We start from the raw sequence: 22,449 nt of genomic DNA, 5'->3' as shown, positions 1-22,449 counted from the left end.
AGGAGATATATAAATCTAAGTTATTATTATTGTAATTAACTGTTATTAAGTTTTGTTTTGTCAACCCAAGCCATTTTTCTGAATAGTTCTGCTGGTTCACAAATTGACCTAAACTCTTCAGCAATGGTTTCCAATTTGTCTCTGCTGCTGACATGATGATGAACCATGTTGGGAGACTTAACTGTTGAATTATGGCAAAATTGTGATTTTTTGCACTTTCTCAATATGGTGGTGACCCATGCAATGGCCTGAATATTCTGTAACTTTCATCAGGTTTGACCATTTTGTCTACTGTCTTCTTGTTTTCAACATCCTTAGCTGTGTACTGTTTCCTTTTTGCTTTATTTTTCCTCATGGATAGTCACACCATGTCCTGTATCTGTTTCAGTTGCAGCTTTAAAGAAAATATTTGTTATTGAACCAGCAGCACGTCAATCACTGTTTCTTAGCTCTGATTTGCATATGTCAGAGTACTTAACAGGTATCAGTCTTTCACTGTTGGATGGCCTCTGTACACAGAATATGGTGGGAAAGGCCAACTTGTCTAAGTCCTGTGAGAAAATACTGATGGGAATAGTTCCTTCACTAGGAGCAATGATAATGCTATGTTGACCGTCTACACTGACAACATTTGGACAAAGCATGGTATCCATTTCACCAAGCGAAGGCCTTTCATCTTCATTGTCATCTTCATTCCAGTCATCTTTTTCAGAAGTTTCTGCTGAGAAATCTGGTTTCTTGTGACTATTTGGCTGAACCATGTTTTTGTCAACTGAAACTGTCTGTCATTTTTCACAGCTGAACTATCTTCTGCACTATTCTTCTGTGGATTCCCATCAAGATGATCTGTTGGACTTTCATCATAGTGATTTTCAGAACATATAGTCTGAATAACGTCATTCAACCAATTTTCATCAATTCCACTGGAAACTATGTTTTAAGTGTTTTAACAAATACTGTGTTTCTTCAAAGCAATATAAAAACTTTCTTATATACAGTGGTATAGAAATGGTAATCTTCATTTTAGTTTAACTGGTATTGTGTCTGAGAAATCCAGTATTCTAGGTAGCATGTTGAAATATTGTCTGTAGGAACATTCATAGCATTTCCATGCACAAAAGCTTCAACTGAGAAGTTCTCTCAACTGTAGGAAGACTTCACTGGAGAAACTAATCTCTCCTCCAATTTACTTAACTTCAGTTCCTTAGGTTGTTTAAATTTAATACCGTTTTCCACACTTAAAAGCGGGACTTTGTTTTATCAGGTATGTTAAACGTGTGTGACAAATCCAGGTTTTAGTTCAGAAAGTTAACAAAGGGCAATAACTCCAGTATAAGACAAGGTAGGGTTATGGCTCTTGCGGTCTGCAGTTGTACTCTTCAATATGTATCTATCCTCCAAGTTTGTGTCATGAGGTGGTGAGGCACGCAGGATGGGACCCAAATGCAGGGCTCCAAGCAGGACTCATGAGGATCACGTGAACTTAAATATACACATGCTTTATTGCTTGTTATACAGGGAAGCAGATAATCCACAGACTAGGAATAGCAGAAAAACACTCACTGCCATGGCGAATAAGGGTACAACGCAACAAGGAACTGAAGAAGACACAGACAATATATACACGAGGGGTAACAAGGGAAGAGCAGAAACAGCTGGGGAGAACAGGTGAACAGAGACACACTAATCAAACTGGGGAAGCAAAAGTGAATACTGAGCACACACTACAAGGACAGCCAAAGTAAAACAAGAAGTAAACCTGGAAACAGAAACGCAGACATGACAACACAGGGAGACAGAAACATGGAGAAAAGGAGCACAGACCCATGAATGAACATACAGTTCTCATGGGGGAACAAGACACATGCAAGAACACTGAGGGAGGAACTAAACTAAGAACTAGAAACTGAGAATATGATTAAATATACTTAAATGGAAAATAGACAAGGAACCACAACCAAGGATCAGAACAATAAAATAAACAAAACCTCAAAAGGCTACAAAACTCAGACACTGGGTAACCAATCCAGGACATGACAGTTTGAAGTCAATGTATTGCATGGTAACTGAGATACTGAAAGCACAATGGAGAGACGAAGAGACAGACAAATGGGCGAATGATGGAAAAGTGATTCCTAAGTGTCTCCCTGCCTCTCAGCAGGCGACACAAAACGTATTCGCTTGTCTGCCTTCACGCGCATATGAACTTGAGTGACATCCCATTCTTAACAGCGTTAACTATTCTGGGAAGGCCTTCCACAAGGTTTAGGAGTGTGTTTATGGGAATTTTTGACCATTGACGCATTTGCGATGTCAGACACTGATGTTGGATGAGAAAGCCTAGAGTGGGCCAATCAAGTACTTCCACACCAAACTCTTTCATCTATGTCTTTATGGATATTGGCACTGGTACACAGTGAAGTTGGAAAAGGACAGGGTCATCCCCAAACTTTACACTTGGCACAATGAAGTAAGACAAGTAGCATTCTCCTGGCAACCGCCAAGCCCAAACTCCATCAGATTGCCAGACCTAGAAGCATGATTCCAAAGAACATGTTTCCACTGCTCTAGATTTACATGCAGCTCCTCAGCCATGTAAAACCATTCCATTAAGCTCTCTATGTGAGAGCCATGGAATATTCAGTAGCAAGGAAATTTCCCACCTCGAGGTGACATCCTATCACGGTACCGCACTGGAATTCACTGAGCTCCTGAGAGTGACCCATTCTTTCACAAATGTTTGTAGAAGCAGTCTGCATGCTTAAGTACTTGATTTTATACACCTGTGGAAGTGGAAGTGACTAGAACACTTGAATTCAATGATTTAGGTGGGTGAGTGAATACTTTTGCCAATATAGTACCTGTCTCCTCACAGCATTCTCCTGTCTCAGCATTTCCTATGCTCTACTACCAGTGGCTGGATCCGGCATTCTCAGTGGTGCCCTCCTGGGCTAATTAGAGTTTCTGGTTACCTATGCTCAGACAATTTCCACAGAGGGGAATTTTTCTTCTACATCCCTGCTTGGATACTTAAAACTGGCTCTGTAAGATTGTGCTTCCTTAGGAGGGTTCATCTCTGGTTGTTTGGCCTTCTATCCCCTAGGTGAGTGGAATTTATGAAGTTCACAGTTCATACCCTCCAAATTTACAACCCATAATTTGAGCTTCTGCTTATCTATCGGGTTCCCACCTTGCTGAGTATGGTGTTATTTAATACCTGATCAATGTAGTCATTGATCTAAATTGTTCTTCGTCTATCCATTTTCTTTCACCTATCCTTTTCAGGGTCACAGGGGGAGCTGGAGCCCAGTTCCCTCTTACCCTATCCCAGCTGCCTATATGGCATATAGACACCTGGCACACCTGCTGGTATAGGGCATATAGACAGTTGGCCCAAATAGCTTGTTGTTAAAGGAATTCAGTGACTTCTAATCCTCCACCATGAAGCTGTTCAGACTGGTTATAGCTGGGGATTTTTAACATATGCATTGATGAAGACTCTGACCTCTTTAGCAGAGGGTTTATCAACATCATGGATTCTTTTCATTTTACCCGCCATGTGTCCGGCCCCACAAATACCAAAGGACACACATTGGACCTTGTTTTTACTTTGGGTTTAAATATTGATTCTATTTGTTCTGAGGACATTTTTATTTCTGATCATCACTGTATTCTTTTTAGTTTGTCTTTTCATGTCCCTGTGCCCTGTGAAGAATGCTTTTCTGTGGCTAAGTATGGGTCCTCTTCCACTTCTCTTACCCATGGACTGCCACAAGGTTCTCTTTTGGAACCCTTATTTTTTCTGTTATATCTGCTCCCTCTACAGCACATCTTGAGTACCTTTAAGAACATGTCTTATCAGTGTTATGCAGATAACATTCAGTTATAGATCTCTTTCAAGCCTCAATATGTTTCTAAGCTATACATCCTGAACAGGTGCTTAGACTCTATCAAAAGGTGGATGGCTAACAACTTTCTAAATAAGTCTTTGTTTGTGCCCCTGACAGATTTGTGCCCAAAATAATGGAAACTCTTGGTCCCCTTGCCACAGTTGCTAAATCTTCTATTAGGAACCTTAGGGTAACTTTTCACTGTGCATTCACTCTGGATGTTCACGTCAAATCACTGATTCACTCATTTTTATCACTTTAGAGAAAGTGATAAAAATACATATTTTTAGGCTTGCGTTTGCATGTCTCTTTTTTTTACTATGCTTTTTTTATGAAGCACTTGAACGGTGCAATAGAAAGAAAATTTTACTTTACTTATTGACATACATTTTCTGGAGACATGATGATGAGATGAGAAAAAACACAACCCTTTGACTACATGACCAAGACCCTTTACATTCCTTTACAAGTTACCATTGTAAAGCCATTAATATTAGTTATTATCAGAGTTATCAGTTACTAACATAACGAGGTAAAAACATAATTGAATCCACCCCAAAAAAAAACAATACAGAAAACATAGGTAAATTAAACCTACCTCTGCAATTACAAGATTAGCCAAACCCATGAACATTTTCACCTCAATCTCAATACGCTTTCCCAAATAATGCTCAGGTGCCCCTCTAGTTTGGAATGCTCATCAGAAGACGGGCCAAATCTAAGCTGGAAAACAAAACAAAACAAAACAAAAAATGTGAAAGAAAAAAAAGTGTTCCTACCACAAGTGCTGTTAAGAAGAGATATATATTAATAAAAAGAAGATAACTTCAGTGCCAGTAATAGCAAATTATTCTGATTTATCAAATTACTGGATGACAGTCTTGCACAGGCTTATGATACAATATCTACCAGTCCTTATACAACTAGGCAGATGCAAGAATGTTAAGAATTGTTGTTCAATTCAGAAATCACAAAGATTTTACAGTTCAGAGTTCAGTTCAAAAAAGATTTCACCTCTCCTGGGACGGAGTGGTGAAAACGGAAAATAGACAGTGAACCATGAAGTGTGATCCATCTTCATTTCCGGATCATACTCAGAATCTTGATGAATTCCCATCACTGCCATGTAACAATGATAATATTGTAAAAGGACTAGTTCTTATACAGCACTTTTCTACTCTACTTGAGCACTCAAAGCACATAATTGTTTGTGATTACACTTGCCATTATGACAACAATGTATTAACTATGCATCTGTGGACGCCTGGCTCTATGGTGCCCTCTGGCAGAGGCAGTCTTAAAACATTGCCAGATCATGACAGATGAGCCTGAGTGTGCTGTGTTTGAGGTGCCCATAATGAGCCTGACCAGTAAATATGCTATCATTATCCAGACAATAAACAGCAGCAGAGTCAAGGGGTTGATGGGACCAGCCAGTTACAGTGAAGTGTAATTAAGCATGGTTACAGCAGCATTACCTCAGATGATGATGGTACAGGGTCATGTCTCAGAGTGCAATGAGCACAGTCTATAATCAGCTTGGAGTGAAAGATGATCTCTCCAAGAAGCTTTTAAATCAGGGCCTCGACAAACAGCTGGTTTATTGGCCTTCTCATGCTCATGCCGATAATCTTCATGTTATTGCAACATGACAGGCCTCCAAGGTTGTCCACTTTAAACTTGAGAGTGTCATTATCTTTCTTCAGTCAGCTAATAGTAGCTGTTCGAAGTGCTAAATAATTTGGTATTTCTTTCTTTTGAAATACTCCATGGGTATCCAGTACTAGCACTAACAAATGATCTGGTACTAACCAGATCATTTGTTTCTTCTTTCCAAAATATTACTTTCTTGATCTATAACAGAAAATTTGTGTTTCAAATCTAATAACCTCAGTGTACAATTTGGGTACATAACTGTAATTTTCTTGTACAAAGACTAAGTGTGTGAAGAACAACTAAAATGCAAGCCATGTCCAAGGTCATGACGCAGGTCATTATCATGCTGATGCCTAAATGGTGGTGGGAACTCTAACTCCCCACAGCAAACAGAACAATGAGAAGAAAGGAACTGTTAATATTTTGTTCTTTGGTCAATGCTGGTATGTGGTGTTCATGCTACATTGATCCCTTTGCAAAGGTTTCTATCAGAAAATCGGTTTGGTTTGGTTTCACTATAGAGCAGATGTAGCAGCAAACACAACAGCTAAACAGAATGTGCAACCAGACCACAGCATTAACATCAAAACCACACCAACTCCATCTCTTAACACAGATTTACAGGCTATCGAAAGCATGGCTAATCCAGAGGAGAAACAGGTATGGAAAATTCTCACAATTTTTTTTTGCAATTCTTATATAGTTTGTAAATGACAAATGGACTGGTTCTTAAATAGTGTTTTTCTTCTCTACTTTTGAGCACTCAAAGTGCTTTATACAATATGCTTTATTCACCCATTTATACAAGCACTTCTTTCTATGCCTGAGTGTGTTCTATATACCATTCACACACATTCACGGTTACATCAGACAGCAACTTGGGGTTCAGTATCTTTCCCATGCCCTTTGGCATGCAGTCTGGAGCAGCCAAAGGGCAGCCAACCTTCCGATTAGTAGGTGACCTGCTCTACCTCCTGAGCTACAGCCACCCCAACCCATGTGTAACTATGAATCTAGGTACAGGTATTCAGAATTCACAAACAGCACATTCATGGCTGGAAAAGCCTTTTGATCATCAACACTGAACAAATACCATGTGGAGGTGAAATATATTGCTTGGTGATTGTTGACATGTTCTTAAAATGGGTAGAAGTTTTCCCTTCTAGCAAACAAGATGGAGGTACACTCACCAAAGCCTTACAGTGAGAAATCATCCCAAGGTGGGGAATTCTAGGAAAGTTCAGCAGTGGTAATGGAGCAGCTTCTGTCAGCACAGCTTTGAAACAGCAGGTTAACGTAGCCTTTCCACAACCAGCCCAAACAACCCTACACCCATGCAGACAAGGAGACTGATCAAACATCTCCGGAGAACCAGGTGGAAGCAAAAATGGTGGCAGGGACCATTCCAGGTACTACTGATAACACAGACAGCAGTTAAGGTCGAAGGTCATACCACTTGCGTTCATGCCAGCCATTACAAGAGAATCCCAGAACCACAGTAATAACCCATATGGTTAGAGCAATTTCCACGTTGAACTGAGGAAGACATCAAGTGTGTATGAAGTGCTCTGCCCTTTCAACCCGCAGCTGTGTTGGAGCAAAAAGTAAGAGTGAGGGGTGAAAAAGCCCCTTCCTCCAACAAGAGCATGCCAGGCTCCAACAAAGTGACGTACAGAGCGAGAAACTGTGTCACCCATGAGGCATCAGCAATGGAATGCAGACACCTGCTAAAACAATTAGGATGGTACAGTATGGGTCGTGAGGTTCAGTATGTTTTTTGGATGTAACAGGCATCACAGACACGGGGAAGGCTTGAATGAATCACTCAAGGCGCTCCCTTTCTGAGGCCTTCAGCTCTTTCTCTAGTCCTGACTTCTAGTCAGTGACTCGTCCTGACACTAACTCATGCACATTCTTTATGGCAGCAAGACAGCTACTTATGGTGACACTGGTTCCTAACACCTTAGAAACCTGTACATCAGATCCTCATTTTCCTAATAACAATAACAATTATAGCTGTAAATTCCTTTGCAATATCTACTGCAATATCTACTGTCACTTGATTGCAAAATCCAGATCAAAAGGTAGCTGACGTATGGTGGCTGTGCAGAGATGCACAGCTATGTCTGCTTTTACCTCAAACTTGGAAAGGCATATGCATCAGAGTCAAATTAATTCAGCAAACTATGATTAACCCACAGCTTCCATCACAGTTATTATCTCCTCAGGGTAGGTTTAAAAGTTCCAAGGACATTCTCAAGTCTGACTCTAAAGTGTATATAGACGCCATAGATGTCCCTCGAGGGGTCCCTGATGAGTATAAAGCACAAAATCAAATTGCTGCAGGATTTACATCATGGATTCCATTCTTTGCACATGTGATAGAAACCAACAAAACAGAGTGGGTAACTTACATCTATTACAAATTATAAATCTGTCTCACACCAATGACTTCTTTACCTAAACAACAGCTTATCATAAACGAACAACTGGAATTAAACCCAGTACCTAACCGGACACCTCACTATTAGGATTATGATGTTGTAGGGTGTGTAGACCACGAACAAAATGATGATGTGTAAATTTCAGATTCTCTTTACAGTTGTGATTGTTGCTAATAGTTATTACTATCATCAATAATATATTGCTACTACATACAAATTTTATAAGAGTGATTAAAAATAATCGAAAGGGTAGAAAAGTAATTGAAAAATTGTTTTCCAACTCTAATAACCTCTGTGTACCTGATGGATATTTAACTGTAATTTTCTTGTACAAAGACTGAGAGTGTGAAGATTGAGAAAACAACTAAAATGTAAGCCTTGTCCAAGGTCATGACGCAGGTCATTATCATGCTGATGACTACATGGTGGTGGGAAGTGAAACTCTCCACAGAAAGGAACTGTTAATATTTTTTTCTTTGGTCAGTGCTGGTGCAAAGACTGTTCATGCTGCATTGATCCGTTTGCAAAGGTTTCAGAGCTCAACTTAATTTTTCCACCACAGTTTTATTGTACCTACATGTTTAGTGTCAGAAGGAACCAATAAGGTAAGTAATGAAAGTTAGAACTCAGATTCAGAAGAAGGGAAATTATACAATAAATCTGGGATGCATTATGTAACACAAAAAATGTTAATAACTTATCAAGAGGCTTGATTGGTGTTTGGCTACTGACGGTAACTCTGTGAGTGATGACAGTCTGAAGGGCCTCAGAGGAAATCTGCAACAATGAGCCCACCCTCCTGGCCTCAGCTTCACTGAAGATTCGTGACACCTCGAATGATTCACTCTGAAAAGACACCATCTGATGTATGAAATTAATGTCTAATCTGTCGCTCATTCTCTCTTCTGTATGAATCCACACCTCATATGAGCTGAAGCAAATGTTCCCAAGCTGTAGGATAGAGGAGAGGATGGCCCAGACAGTGGAGACCTGATCAGGATGGAGTCCTATGATCTCAAAGCAGTGAATCAAATGCTGGAAGTCCTGTTTGTCCTGCTTCCCCTTCAATTCACAGGCACCACCCTGGATGAGCAAAGAGACAATAAAAGGGTAACACATATAATGATTGAAAAGCTATAGACAACTCATGAAAAACTACAAGCAGTCTGTGTGATGTACTTGGTTTAGGTAGTAATAAGTCTCAGCTCCCTGCAGGTAGAGTTCCTGTTTGTCCCAGTCATTCATACCTGCCAGCAGTTCATAAAACACATGATAGTTCCTCTCCTCATTGGCCTACATGGAAAATGAGAACAGAACTAGGTAGTGACATCAACAGAAGTCATGATTTCTGTGTGATTACAGCAGAAGCCACATTACCAAAAACAAGAAAACAAGATAAAACACATTGCCAGGTATTGCTGTGTGTTCACTTACACTTCATGCCAGCAGGAAAAATTAAAGATGCAAGATGATGTTAAATCCTGAGCTAAGAAGTTAAGAGTCACAAACAAGACTAAAGGACTACAGATGACCAAAGGACAATGGTACATTAAGCTACTGTATTGCTTTGAACTAAATGTTAAAAACATAATCCTATCCATTGTGTTCATCTGGTGATCAAGCATCTTACAATCCACAAAGTACAGCTGAGCTTGATGGGAATCAGCTTATCTGTTTTGCAAGTCCATTAAACATAGTACAGAATATACACTGGATAAGCTGAAAGTTTAAAAAGATAATAGCTCAAATGGAAAAGCCAGGGATTAAAGAGGGCCAGAGCAACCCTCAGTGACTTTCCAGCAACTTAAGTAAATGAGTAATTTAAAAAAATGATTTGTAGTTTATTACAAAATGCTGTTAAGTGATTTCAGTTATTTATAAGCTGCAGTCTTGTGGTCCTTTAAGCAGATGCCACAGAGACAGTCAAGTCACCACATGATTCCGCATGCACACATCGTTTTTCCATCTCATCCTTCCGATGTCTTCATAGTTCAGATGCAAAATTGTTTTTGTGGTACTTCAGTATCTAGCTAGCACTATAAAAGTGGAATGAGCAGAATCGGAGTAACTGCTTTGAAATGCAGGCTAAACTGGGCAATGTTGTGGTTCAGTTTACAGTGATAAACTATGTTGGACTGGAGTAAGGTGGTGCAGATTGTGGTATTCTTGGTCTTTGCTAGGTTAGGTCTGTTAACACCAGAGGTATTATAAGGGTGAAACATGGAACTAAATTCTGAACTGAAATTTATGAGATGATTCTGGACAGAAAGATAGTAGAACTACCAGGGGAGATGATTTTAAAAGCTTATTTGTGTGCAAAATCTGCAGCTTGGATCAGCTTTTACTGAATATTCTGTACATTAACTTTTTATGTTCCACTGACCTTTGAAATGAAAGTCAATTTAGATAACACTTTGAAAAAGTAAATATTACTTCTCAGATTCAACAGAAGAAGTCATCAATTTGAATTTAAGCTTATCGTGTTCTTTAGTAACACTTGCCAAATTCCAGCTTCACACTGTTTAGGGGTTGGAAAGCAACCATAACAGCAAATGTAACTTGGACCTATATATTGTAGTAGTGTATGTAGTTGGGAGAGAATGAGGATTCATTCTCTGGGAATTTTGAATCTTTGGATTCAAGACTCTGTGAATGAGAATGTTTGGAAACGCTTCAAGTTCAAAACAAAAAGTCATGTCAACTTCACATAGTTTCACCTGCTAGCTGAAAACTTACTGCTGACTTACTGCTGGCACTAGACTAAATATATCTCTAAAGTGATTGCTCCTTCTGGGCAATCCTAACAATTACTAAGACCATTGACTCCAAAGACTGACCATTGCTACTGTGACAATTTCAGCCTCATTAAAAATGCATCTCTTGGAAAAGTAGCAGCCTCCCACAGCACATCTTCACTCGATGTTCTCACCTGAAAAACAACCCTGGACTTCTCAAGGAGATATTTGGACAGCGAAGTCCCGACAACAACTCCACTGCCAACCAAAAGAAGAGACAAATAAAACAGCTGTAACCAGTCCCATCAGGGCTAGTAGGACCAGAAATATTAAAAATACAAATATACAAAGAGTAAAGTATGGCAAACTCACTTGAGAATGTGGATGTGGAGGTATTTGCCAAAGCGGCTGGAGTTGTTATTGAGGATAGTCTTTGCATTCCCAAAACTCTCTAGGATTGGAAAGACCTCCATGGGCTGTTTGGGGAAGAGAAAGAAACCAGTGAGTCACAGACAAAAATAGCTGAACAGCAGACGCACTTTGACCTACCTGTCGGAGTTTGTCATTTCTGCCTTTATACATTGAGCTGAGGTATCGGACTATAAGTTTGGTAGCTTCAGTCTTCCCTGAACCACTCTGGCCACTACACAAGAAGGTTAGGACAAATGTACAGACACATAAAAGACAGATACCACATAAAATAACAGTATGGACAGTCAAAGTAATTTATCCAGTAGTTCTTGTGGCAGTTTACCCAAAACAAAACAAAACAAAACAAAATACCTTTGGCGCTAAAGGAATTTTTTTAATAAAATAAATTTAAAAAAATTTTTTCAACTTTAAAAATAAATAGTCTTTTCTATTCAGGTATCGTTTTACTGAATCGGCAGTGTGTTTGGAATTGTTATGCTGAAAAAGGAGCCGCTGGCAGATGGTTCTGCATGGTGGATCATACTGTAATCTAATTACTTACTGAGTAGTCCTTTGTGTTCATAATTCCTTCAGTTTTGATAAGATCCCCAACACCAATGGCTGAAAAGCAGCCCCAAACCATGTCAGAGCCTCCACCATGTTTTACAAGTGGCTGTAGACACACGATTCTCCTGAGCACTTCTGTACACATGGACGATTTACACAAAAAATTTCAATCTTGGATTTATCACTCAATAAGATCTGTTGCCTCTGATTTTCAGTCCAGTTCTTGTGAAATTTGACGTACCTCAACATTTTCTCTGTATTTCACTTCCTTAATGGCTTCTTGACAGTCACCCTTTTGTCAAGACTATAGAATGATGAACTGAATGCATTTCTTAGGTCCTGTGTTAGACCTTTGCTGCATGTTTCCTATTTCTTAAAGAAATTAGTTTCAAATACTGTTCATCTGCTGTAGTTTTTTAGGTCTACCACTTCTTCTTTTGTCCTCCATTTGTCCAGTTTTGTCAGATGTCATAAGGATACACTGCACACCATACTGAGTTATGCCAAGTTTTTGGCTATTATCCCTTTGGCGGGAATCACCTTTTTGGTGCAAAAAATTTTATTTTCTGTCTATCAAATTGTGTAATCTACTTATAACAACTTATAACTACCTTATAACAATACACTGCTCCTGTGTGGAGGTTTGAGAAAGGCTGAAGGCTGAGTCAGCTATGGCATAAACATGTCTGAAGGAGAGAACAACAAAACATTAAATATGAGCAATATAAAATACAAAAGGAGGACAGATATTCTAAAGAGACTCAAACCTTTCAATATTTAATGAGACATGAAAATCTACTGTAGTGTGAAGAATATTTGCTTACGGTGGATTTCTATGCTGCTCTTTGCCCCGGTATTTCTGTCTCAGTTCCTGCGTGTAAATGCCAAGAGGCTTGAACGGGTTCAGGGACAGTAACATGTTTCCGATGTAAGTCTGTTTAAAAAAAGGGAAAACAAAAAGAAAATTGCACATATTTATATTTATTTTAGGAGAAAAAAAATATATTTGTCTCATGTGGCAAGGCTTGCAGGAATTACCATTTGGAAAAATGAAAGCTAATTATTTGTTCTTTTCTTTGATTATTAAGAAGAAGAAGAAGAAGAAACAGCCTTTATTGTTCCACAGAGGGGAAATTTGGGTGTAACAGCAGCCGCAGTTATTATAAATATAAATAAAAATATAATAATTTACACTATTAAGAAAAGAATATACAGTATATATATATAAAATCAACAAACAAGATTAACCTTAATACTACTAATAATAACACTATATACAATGTACATGATGTGCCTGTGTGTTGAACCTTAACAGGCCGGACTATTTACAGTATATTATATATTATCCTACATTGTGTAGGTTATTGTGGTTTTTGTTGGGAGCAGTGATGCTCCCAACAAAATTATTTACAGTCTGAAAATTATTTACAGTCCATAGCTTTTAGGAATTATCTTTCTAAGTGTGGCTGTGTTTATCTGTTCTGGTTTAATTACAATTGAAATTGAAATTGATATGATATTAATTTTGAAATACAATGTGTTTTAAGCTGAATTTTACCATTAAATTTCACAAAATTCACATTTTAAAGTGAGAGACAGTAGTTATAAAATCACACATTTGTGTGTGTGTGTGTGTGTGTGTGTGTGTGTGTGTTCATCTCTGAGTAAGGGGTGTTGGTATTTGTTTTCCGGACAGAGCTAGGTTAGCCATTTCTCCCATAGGTACCCAATGGACATAGGTACTGTACTGAGATATGTTGCTACCATCAGGTCAAATGTAGACATTTGGAAACAGTCATTAATTTGTAAATTGCTAATTTTTTTTTTGTTGTTGAGCACCCTTCAGTTAGTGAGTGATCTCATCTGAAAATCCATTTAATTCTTGGTACAGTACAGAGGTAATTTTTATTGTCATGGAGCTTGGTGTCGCTTCCAGCTGATAGCATGGAGATATTAATTCAGTAGTGTTGTGGAACTTTGGCATCTAGCTGGCTAGTATTATGGAAAAATGAGCCAGCATTAACAGAGTGTGTGTGCGTTTGGCAGGCAATTTGAAATGTTTCAAACAGCTCAACAAATATCAGCAAAGACAAACTGTGCCATTTGGACCAGTGTGTCTGCAAGTTTAAATATAATTGTGTGCTAAAGGTTGCATGAAAGTATTATACAGTTTAGTACAGTTTAGCTAAAGCGGATAGTTTGAAGCATTGTAGTGACATTCACAGTGATGCAGTGTGTTGGATTGGTGCAGGGCAGGCTGTGGTGTTAATGGCCAATGTTAGAAGACATTTCAATTTAAGGACTGGACTAGAACTTATGACTAAGTGATTAATCTGATCTGCCTGCTTATATCTTTTTGAATTCAGTCCAGTAAACAGTAAACTTCAGTGCAGCAGAAGTACAGGTCAGCTTATCACAGTCTGTAATTTTTTTCACATGCTGCACTGAATTTGGGACAGCTGTTAACAGTCTTAAAAGATGCTGATGTGCCTACTTTATTGAACAGAGGCAGTAGACACAGGACAGCAAGAGGATGATCTACAGCAGGGATCCTCAAATCCAGGCCTCGAGGTCTGGTGTCCTGCAGGTTTTAGATGTGTCCCTGATCCAACACCTGATTCAAATGGCTGAATTACCTCCTCAGGATGCAGTCACGTTCTCCAGAGTCCTGCTAATGACTTCTATATTTGACTCACGTGTTTTGGATCAGGGACACATCTAAAACCTGCAGGACACCGGCCCTCGAGGCCTGGATTTGAGGATCCCTGATCTACAGCAAAGCACCCAAACCAGAATCGAACCCTAGCCACTGTGATAATATGCGGTGCATGTACTACCTGGTGAGGCCCAGCTGTTCATGTATGTGAGTGTGAATCTTATTAGACTGCAATTTGCAAAATGTGCACTGAAAAGAGTGTTGATATCTCTTTAAACTAGGAGGATGTATGTGTTTCCCCCTTTCTTTTATTTCTCTTGTCTTTCCTTCAGGTCTTACTAAGTCTTCCAGCGGTGGACTCAGACTTTGTTCAATTTCTATATTTGTTGATGTTTATAGCACTGCATCAATCCAGGAACTACATGATATGATATAATTTACTTCTTGCCAGTGGTACCGCAGCTGTTTATAAGAACCACCACTGTTCTGCCCTTTTTACTGCTTTATTTTTTTTATTATGATGTTTGGGGTGGCTGTAGCTCAGGAGGTAGAGCAGGTCACCTACTGATCGGAAGGTCGGCGGTTCGATTCTTGGCTACTCCAGGCTGCATGCCAGTGAATCCTTAACCCTACTAGCAAAATACTTAACCCCAAGTTGCTCTCCGACATACACTTTGGAGTATGAATGTGTGTGAATGTTAGATAATAAAAGCACTTAGCTTAGTTACTCATGGAAGTGCTTGTATGAATGGGTGTGAATGGTAAATCTAAACGTGTTGTATAAGTGCTTTGAGTGCTCTGACAGAGTAGAAAAGTGCTATATAAGAACTAGTCCATTTACTTTCACTAATAGCTGTAAAATATGTTGAGTTGGGATTGAGAGACCTCTCACTAGTGCTGTGACACATGCACCAAATAAAACTTGTGTCTCAGTGTCTATAACTAAACAGAAGTACAGCATTTGGAAATGAGAATGTGCTCACTGAAACCTTCATTAAAAAAATGACAGTAATATTTGGTTATCATTAACAAATACATAATATAATTTATAAAATTGTTATTGTCTTTTATAAGCTTTAATACTATAATGTAAGCTATATTTAATACAAATTTTATTACACATACTAATGACATAACCAAATTACATTTTTTATTTGTAATGGCTATTATAAGGTCCCAGCAAACAATGAACATTCAGACAACATTCACTGAACTTGAATGTCTGGTGCTAAAATCAATGTGTGTGTATATAACATTTAAAAATAGTTTGAATGGTTTGTTGAGACTGGAAAAAATGTTTGGAATATTTGAATAAAATTGTTCTGATGTGTGGTTTAAAAGGTAGATAATATATCACAAATTATATCTGTTTTCCATATGAACTCTGTGTAAGATAGTGTTAAAGTCAATAAAACTTACATAAATGCAGTCACGATGAAACCGCTTCTTCAGATTCAGAAGCACAGAGCTCTCGCACACCTCTCTATAACATTAGACAAACAGGTTGAAGCTTGTATGTTTTAAAAGATAAAGAGTGTGTGTGTGTGTGTGTGTGTGTGTGTGTGTGTGTGTGTGTGTGTGTGTGTGTGTGTGTGTGTGTGTGTGTGTGTGTGAGAACTCACTCCAGCTGGGAAAGATCCTCCACCCCATCCATCTCTACAGCACTTTGGCTGCCAGGCATCATCACCTGTAAAGGTTAGAGACATGCGTTTGTAGGGGTGCCAGAACCATGGCCCTTACCTTCCAGTCATGACCATGAATTACAGACAGCTCAGCCCTTACCTTCTCTCCACAGCCATCTTCTAGTCTGGCTAACACTGAATAGAGCTAGCTTTTTAGAAAGGGAATTGATCTTCTCTGGAGTCCATAATGGTTTAAGGTGTTTTGTTTTGGTCCTAATGCTTCATTCTGCTCAAACGCTTTCCACACCAGGTAACCAATCCACTTTGCTGCAGTGGAACAGAGTGATAACTGATATACTGCAACCTCATGACAGTGTGTTGCTGCGTGTTCTATGCTCTATTGTATCTACACAGACCAGGAAATAAATAAACCAGCAGCAAGTCTTTTGTGTCCTATTGTTTTCTGAGCACGCTGGCTAGACTTTTCTGTACTAGAGATGGGGTTTGTCTCTTAAATACACAGATCATTAGCTAACAGTCTGGGCTCTCACACTTCTAACATTAGTTACTGAAATCAGAATATTGTATGCAGAAACTGAGTGGCTAACCCAAGGGGACTTAGTGGATATAGTCACATCATTGGTTAATGAATCATTTGTGCTGCACAAACAGAATTGAACACAGGATGATGAACTGACCTGTATAAAGTAGTTAAAGGTGTTTTTGATAGCTTTTGAATGAGATGAATCATTCATTAGATTAACAAATAATTTCCAGTACAAGTTTATCTTGGTTTCATCTATCCAAAGATTTTTTTTTTCCATAACAAGTGATTTGCCTCCTTGAGAGTGTTCTTGATGTTTAATGATTTGACATTCTTTGACATTTACTTAAACCAAGGAAAGAATTTGTGATCAACCACTTTAGTTGTCTACTGTGGTCTTCCGGGCTTTTTGGTGTTGCTGAGCTGGCCGGTGTGTGCCTTTTTTATTTATTTAGTTTCGGAATGAACCTGATTGTTGATATGACCACTATAGACTTTGCTGTGATAGATTTATTTTGGTTTTTCAACCTAATGATAGCCTCCTTCACTTATATTTCTTTGGACATCATATTGAGAGTTCAAGTGAACAGGTACTAAATGGATGTCCAACATCTGGAACAGCTAGTTAATACACTACTTTTGTTAAACCCCTTAAACTACAGTTCAAGTGTTTAACAGTCACATCTTCATTGATTTAAAATGTAAAATTGTCATTGTACAAACAGTTATGGACCTAACTGCATCCTGGGGTTATAATTCTCCTGTATATAATGCTGGCATGTAAATAAAAAGGCTATAAACCGAAGAAAGTTCTTCTGTTCTGAGATCACTTAAATGTAAAAAAAACAAACAAAAAAACACACACACACACACACACACACACACACACTCAGTCTGTACAAACATTTTCAGCAAGCTCCAGTAAACCTCTATAGTGTTACAATTGTGGCGGTAGGTGACCTATTTGCTTGTTTTATTAGGATCAGTTTCAGCCTTAGTCTTAGTTACAATGCTGTAAAAAGTATTTGCTCTCTTCTTGATTTTGTCTTTTTTTTGCATATTTGTCACATTTCAGATCATCAAACAAATTTTAATAACAGACAGAAATAATCCGGGTAAATACAAAATGCAGTTTTTAACTGATAATTTCATATAAAGTTATCCAAAGCTACTTGGCTCTATGTTAAAAAGTACCGTAACTGCCTTCTAAACCTAATAACTGGTTGTGCCACCCTTGGCTGCAAGAACTGCAATAATTACTGGCAGTCAGTCTTTCTGTCATGGTCCTGGGCCACTGGGCCTGGGTCAGTGTTTTTGTGTTTCCTGTGAGGTTCTGTTTTGTTGTATTTCTATTTATGTTTTCTTAGATTTTCTTACAGTTTAGATCCTCGGTTTGTTATTGTTTTGTTTTCCTGTTATTTCATTGTGTTTCCCTTTGCTCTTGTTTTCCCCATGTCTGTTTTGTCCCTGTGTCTTCGCCCTTTTTTCTGTTTAGTTCCCCTTCCTGCTGTTTACTTTGTGTTTGGCAGATTCTTCTTTGCAGAATCATTTTAATTTAGCCAGATTGGATGGTTTTCGAGCATGAATGGCCTATTTAAGTTTGTGGATTGGCTTAAATTCAATTGAAGTCCAGACTTTGACTAGGCTACCCCAAAACCAGGGGGGATTGTGTTTTTTAGCCATTCGGAGGTTGACTTGCTTTTGTGTTTTGGATCATTGTTGTGCTGCATAACCTGAATGGGCTTGAGCTTCAGGGCATGAACTGGACATTTAATTCTCCTTCAGGATTTTTTTTAGCAGAGAGCAGAATTAATGGTTCCATCAATTACAGCAAGTTGTCCAGATCCTGAAGCAGCAAAGCAGCCCCAGACCATTACACTACCACTACCATGCTTGACTGTTGGTATGATGTTCTTTTTATGAAATACTGTTACTGTAGCTTTATGCCAGATGTAATGGGAGTCAAACTTTCCAAAAAGTTCAGCTTTAGTCTTGTCAGTACACAGAATATTTTTTCCAAAAGTTTGGGGGATTAAGATGTTTTTTGGCAAATGTGAGACAAGTTCTTTTTGGTCAGCAGTGTTTTTTGTTTTGGAACTCCACCATGGATGCCATTTTTGTCCTTTCTCTTTCTTGTTATATGATGAACACTCCAGTTCCTTAGATATTGTTCTGGGTTTTTTTTGTGACTTCCTTGATGAGTAATTGATGCAGCCTTAGAGTAAGTTTTGTAGGCAGGCCACTCCTAGAAAGGTTGACCACTATTACAAGTTTTTTTTCCATTTGTGGATAATGGTTTTCCCTGTGGTATGCTGGAGTCCTAAAGCCTTAAAAATGGCTTTGATAACCCTTCCCAGACAAATAGAAGTCAATGACATGGTTTATCAACTGTTTCTTTGAACTGTGGCATGATGTGTTGCTTTTTGAGATTTTTTTATGCCTACTTCACTTTGTCAGTGAATTCTTGATTCAACAGGTCTGGTAAAGACCTGGGTGTAGCTAGTGAAAATTAACTCAGCTTTCCAAAAAATCATGAACCATAACCATGATTAACTGCTAGTGGGGCAATTACTTTTTCACACAGAGTCAGTTAGGTTTGGATAGCCTTTTGCCCTTAATAAATGAAATCATCATTTAAAAACCGAATTTTGTATTAACTTTGTCTAATAATAAAAATTAATTAATTTGATGATCTGAAATATGTAAGTGTGACAAAAATTCAAAAAGACATCTAAAATAAGAAGGAAATCCTTTCAAAGCACTCTATTCTTCCTGGGGCTCTTCATTGTTAATTTGTATTAGACATGTAGTCACACAGTTGTCTTTGTTACACAAAACAATATCACTACAACTTGGTTTTGGAAATACTGATTTAACAAATATTTAAATGGATCTGAATTGCTGCTTTATGTACAGTTGTGGTCAGAAGTTTAAATATCTTGGCCATGAATTGTACAGTAATTTTTGGTCTTTTTAATTATTTCCTTGAACTTTTTTTTTTTTTTTTACAAGGTGGAATATTGTACAGCAGGCCTATTCAATTACTTTTTCTTCTGGGCCAGATTTGAAAATTTTGAGAAGACCCCCTACTTATATTATTTCTTGAGATTTAACTCTAAATATGCTAACACCTGAACTAAGTCAAAAAAATAAATAAAGGAATTCACAAGGCTTTATACTGTATCATTTATTGATGAGCAAAATAATTCAAGTGCATTGCAAATTTTAACATTTGGTCCAAACCTTGACCAGAATATTTTTAACAAGGCATCTATTCACCACACATATGTTTAATAAAAAAAATGTAATAATAACTTTTTGCAACAGTAAAGTCTTCTATAACATTTTAGATGTATTTGCAAAAGTGCATTTGTTAAACTAGAAAGACCAACTGATGCAGTGCATTAAATATTTCAACAAAAGAAATTGCACCAAGTGAACACTTAATAACTGTAAAATTAAAGCTTCTTCTGCATATTCAAAGTAATGCTGACTTATAGCCTAATGACAAACTGCCAAAAAGTGCTTTAGTTTTCGAGATACCCCTATCGGAGGTAGAACTAAACCCAACCATGTTTTTCCTCATCTCTGAGGTCTAGACATAAGAACAACCCCAGGTTTCTTTTCAGCACTGTAGCCAGGCTGACAAAGAGTCAGAGCTCTGTAGAGCCGAGTATTCCTTTCACGTTAACTAGTAGTGACTTCATGGATTTCTTTACAAATAAAATTTTAGACATTAGAGAAAAAATTATTCATAACCATCTCAAAGATTATTCTTCATGTTCGGCTGCTTTCAGCACTGCTGGTATTTGTTTAGACTCTTTTGCTCCAGTTGATCTTTCAGAGTTAACTTCAATAGTTACTTCCTCCAAACCATCAACATGTTTATTAGATCCCATTCCTACTAGACTGTTCAAAGAAGTCTTTCCAATTATTGATGCTTCAATCTTAAAAATGATCAATCAGTCTTTATTAGTTGGCTATGTACCACAGACCTTCAAGGTGGCTGTAATTAAACCTCTACTTAAAAAGCCATCACTTGACCCAGCTGTGTTAGCTAATTATAGGCCAATCTCCAACCTTCCTTTTCTCTCAAAGGTTCTTGAAAGAGTAGTTGTAAAACAGCTAACTGATCATCTGCAGAGGAACGGTTTATTTGAAGAGTTTCAGTCAGGTTTCAGAATTCATCACAGTACAGAAACAGCATTAGTGAAGGTTACAAATGATCTTCTTAGAGCCTCTGACAGTGGACTCATCTCTGTTCTTGTCCTGTTGGACCTCAGTGCAGCTTTGATACTGTTGACCATAACATTTTATTACAGAGATTAGAGCTTGCTATAGGTATTAAAGGTACTGCACTGCAGTGGTTTGAATCATATTTATCTCATAGACTCCAATTTGTTCATGTAAATGGGGAGTCTTCTTCACACACTAAGGTTAATTATGGAGTTCCACAGGGTTCTGTGCTAGGACCAATTTTATTTACATTATACATGCTTCCCTTAGGCAGTATTATTAGAAAGCACTGCATCAATTTTCATTGTTATGCAGATGATACTCAGCTTTACCTATCAATGAAGCCAGATGACACACATCAATTAGTTAAACTGCAGGAATGTCTTAAAGATATTAAGGCCTGGATGACCTCTAATTTCCTGCTTCTAAATTCAGATAAAACTGAAATTCTTGTTCTCGGCCCCACAAATCTTAGAAACATGGTGTCTAACCAGATACTTACTGTGGATGGCATTACTTTGGCCTCCAGAAACACTGTGAGAAATCTTGGAGTCATTTTTGACCATGATATGTCCTTCAATGCACATATTAAACAAATATGTAGGACCGCTTTTAAATTTTTTTTTCCTCAAAATTTTTTCCACACAAAAGGACTATAAAAATAGAGTGGAGGGGCGCCTGGGTGGCTTAGTGGTGAAGCCAGCGACCACATACATATGCCGCGGTGCGGGCGGCGCGGGATCGCGTCCCGGCCTGTCGCCAATATGCCCGCGTGTCTTCCCCTGTATCTTTTCCCCATTTCCTGTCTCTCTCCACTGCTAACAAAAGCCGCTGTGGCCAAAAAAGCAAAAAAAAAAAAAAATAATAGAGTGGAGAAGTTTAATTTCATATATATGTCAATGTTTATTTTAAAGCTACAACTGTTAAATTCTAGCATATTGCTGTAAATACATATCTAAAATCTGATGCATTGAGTGTAAAATGACCCCTGGATCCCTGTCTGCATCAGTCTGCTGGAATATTGGCATTTTTTAACAGAAAATATCTATTTTATTATGGTATTTTTCTGGAACCTCAGCTGCCAGAATATTTCTGGGGTGTTTTACAGATTTTATTTTATTTTATCTTTTTTTAAGAACAGTGTGGGCTCTCTTACCTGTCTGCAGAGGGTTTTCCCCCTAAAATTTATTGTAGCAGAGATGCTGATTATTCTTTTTTCTTTTTTTAATCCAAAGGTGTAGACACTTCTTTGGCGTGCTACTTTCAGAGTGCAGAATTTAAAAAGAGATTTAAAATGCCTAATAGAAAGTGGTTTGTGGTGGCCAATTTAACACATTTTAAAATTATGCAATCCATACATTGTTAGTTAACTAGTGTTAAGACATGTATATAATACTTTGTACAAATTCTGTTAATAATGTGTTTGTGTTTGTGTTTGCATATTGTAATCCCTTGATTGCATAGTTAAAAAATTGTAGTGTGTGGGGGTTGGGAGAGTTGTTTGTACGGTGAGTCATTATGTTCAAAGACTGGAATGTGGAATATGTGTTAATGCTCTTCTATCTGTAAGCACATGTGGTTTTTGCACCTATAAATGAATAAATACTGTGATATTATGTTGGATACATATTGTCCCAAGTGGAGAAGTTCAAGTATCTTGGGGTCTTGTTCATGAGTGAGGAGAGAGG

At 38.1% G+C, this 22,449-nt stretch overlaps 1 protein-coding gene across 1 annotated transcript in view; it reads right to left on the bottom strand.

Moving 5' to 3' along the window:
* The window catches only part of myo15b (myosin XVB), a 142,673-nt gene that overhangs the window by 116,704 nt on the left and 3,520 nt on the right, over positions 1 to 22,449 (bottom strand). The window contains exons 3-10 of the mRNA XM_030755367.1: positions 12,528 to 12,637; positions 12,315 to 12,389; positions 11,275 to 11,368; positions 11,098 to 11,201; positions 10,920 to 10,983; positions 9,170 to 9,283; positions 8,910 to 9,073; positions 8,723 to 8,834 (exon numbers count right to left, since the gene is read on the bottom strand). Of these exons, the coding sequence (XP_030611227.1) occupies positions 8,723 to 8,834; positions 8,910 to 9,073; positions 9,170 to 9,283; positions 10,920 to 10,983; positions 11,098 to 11,201; positions 11,275 to 11,368; positions 12,315 to 12,389; positions 12,528 to 12,637 (837 nt within the window). The remainder of the gene's footprint in view (positions 1 to 8,722; positions 8,835 to 8,909; positions 9,074 to 9,169; positions 9,284 to 10,919; positions 10,984 to 11,097; positions 11,202 to 11,274; positions 11,369 to 12,314; positions 12,390 to 12,527; positions 12,638 to 22,449) is intronic.

This window comes from Archocentrus centrarchus, chromosome 19 (assembly GCF_007364275.1).
Source record: "Archocentrus centrarchus isolate MPI-CPG fArcCen1 chromosome 19, fArcCen1, whole genome shotgun sequence".
NCBI lineage: Eukaryota > Metazoa > Chordata > Actinopteri > Cichliformes > Cichlidae > Archocentrus > Archocentrus centrarchus.
The sequence above is the reverse complement of the archived record's forward strand: the minus strand, read 5'-3'. Positions and strand labels throughout refer to the sequence as shown.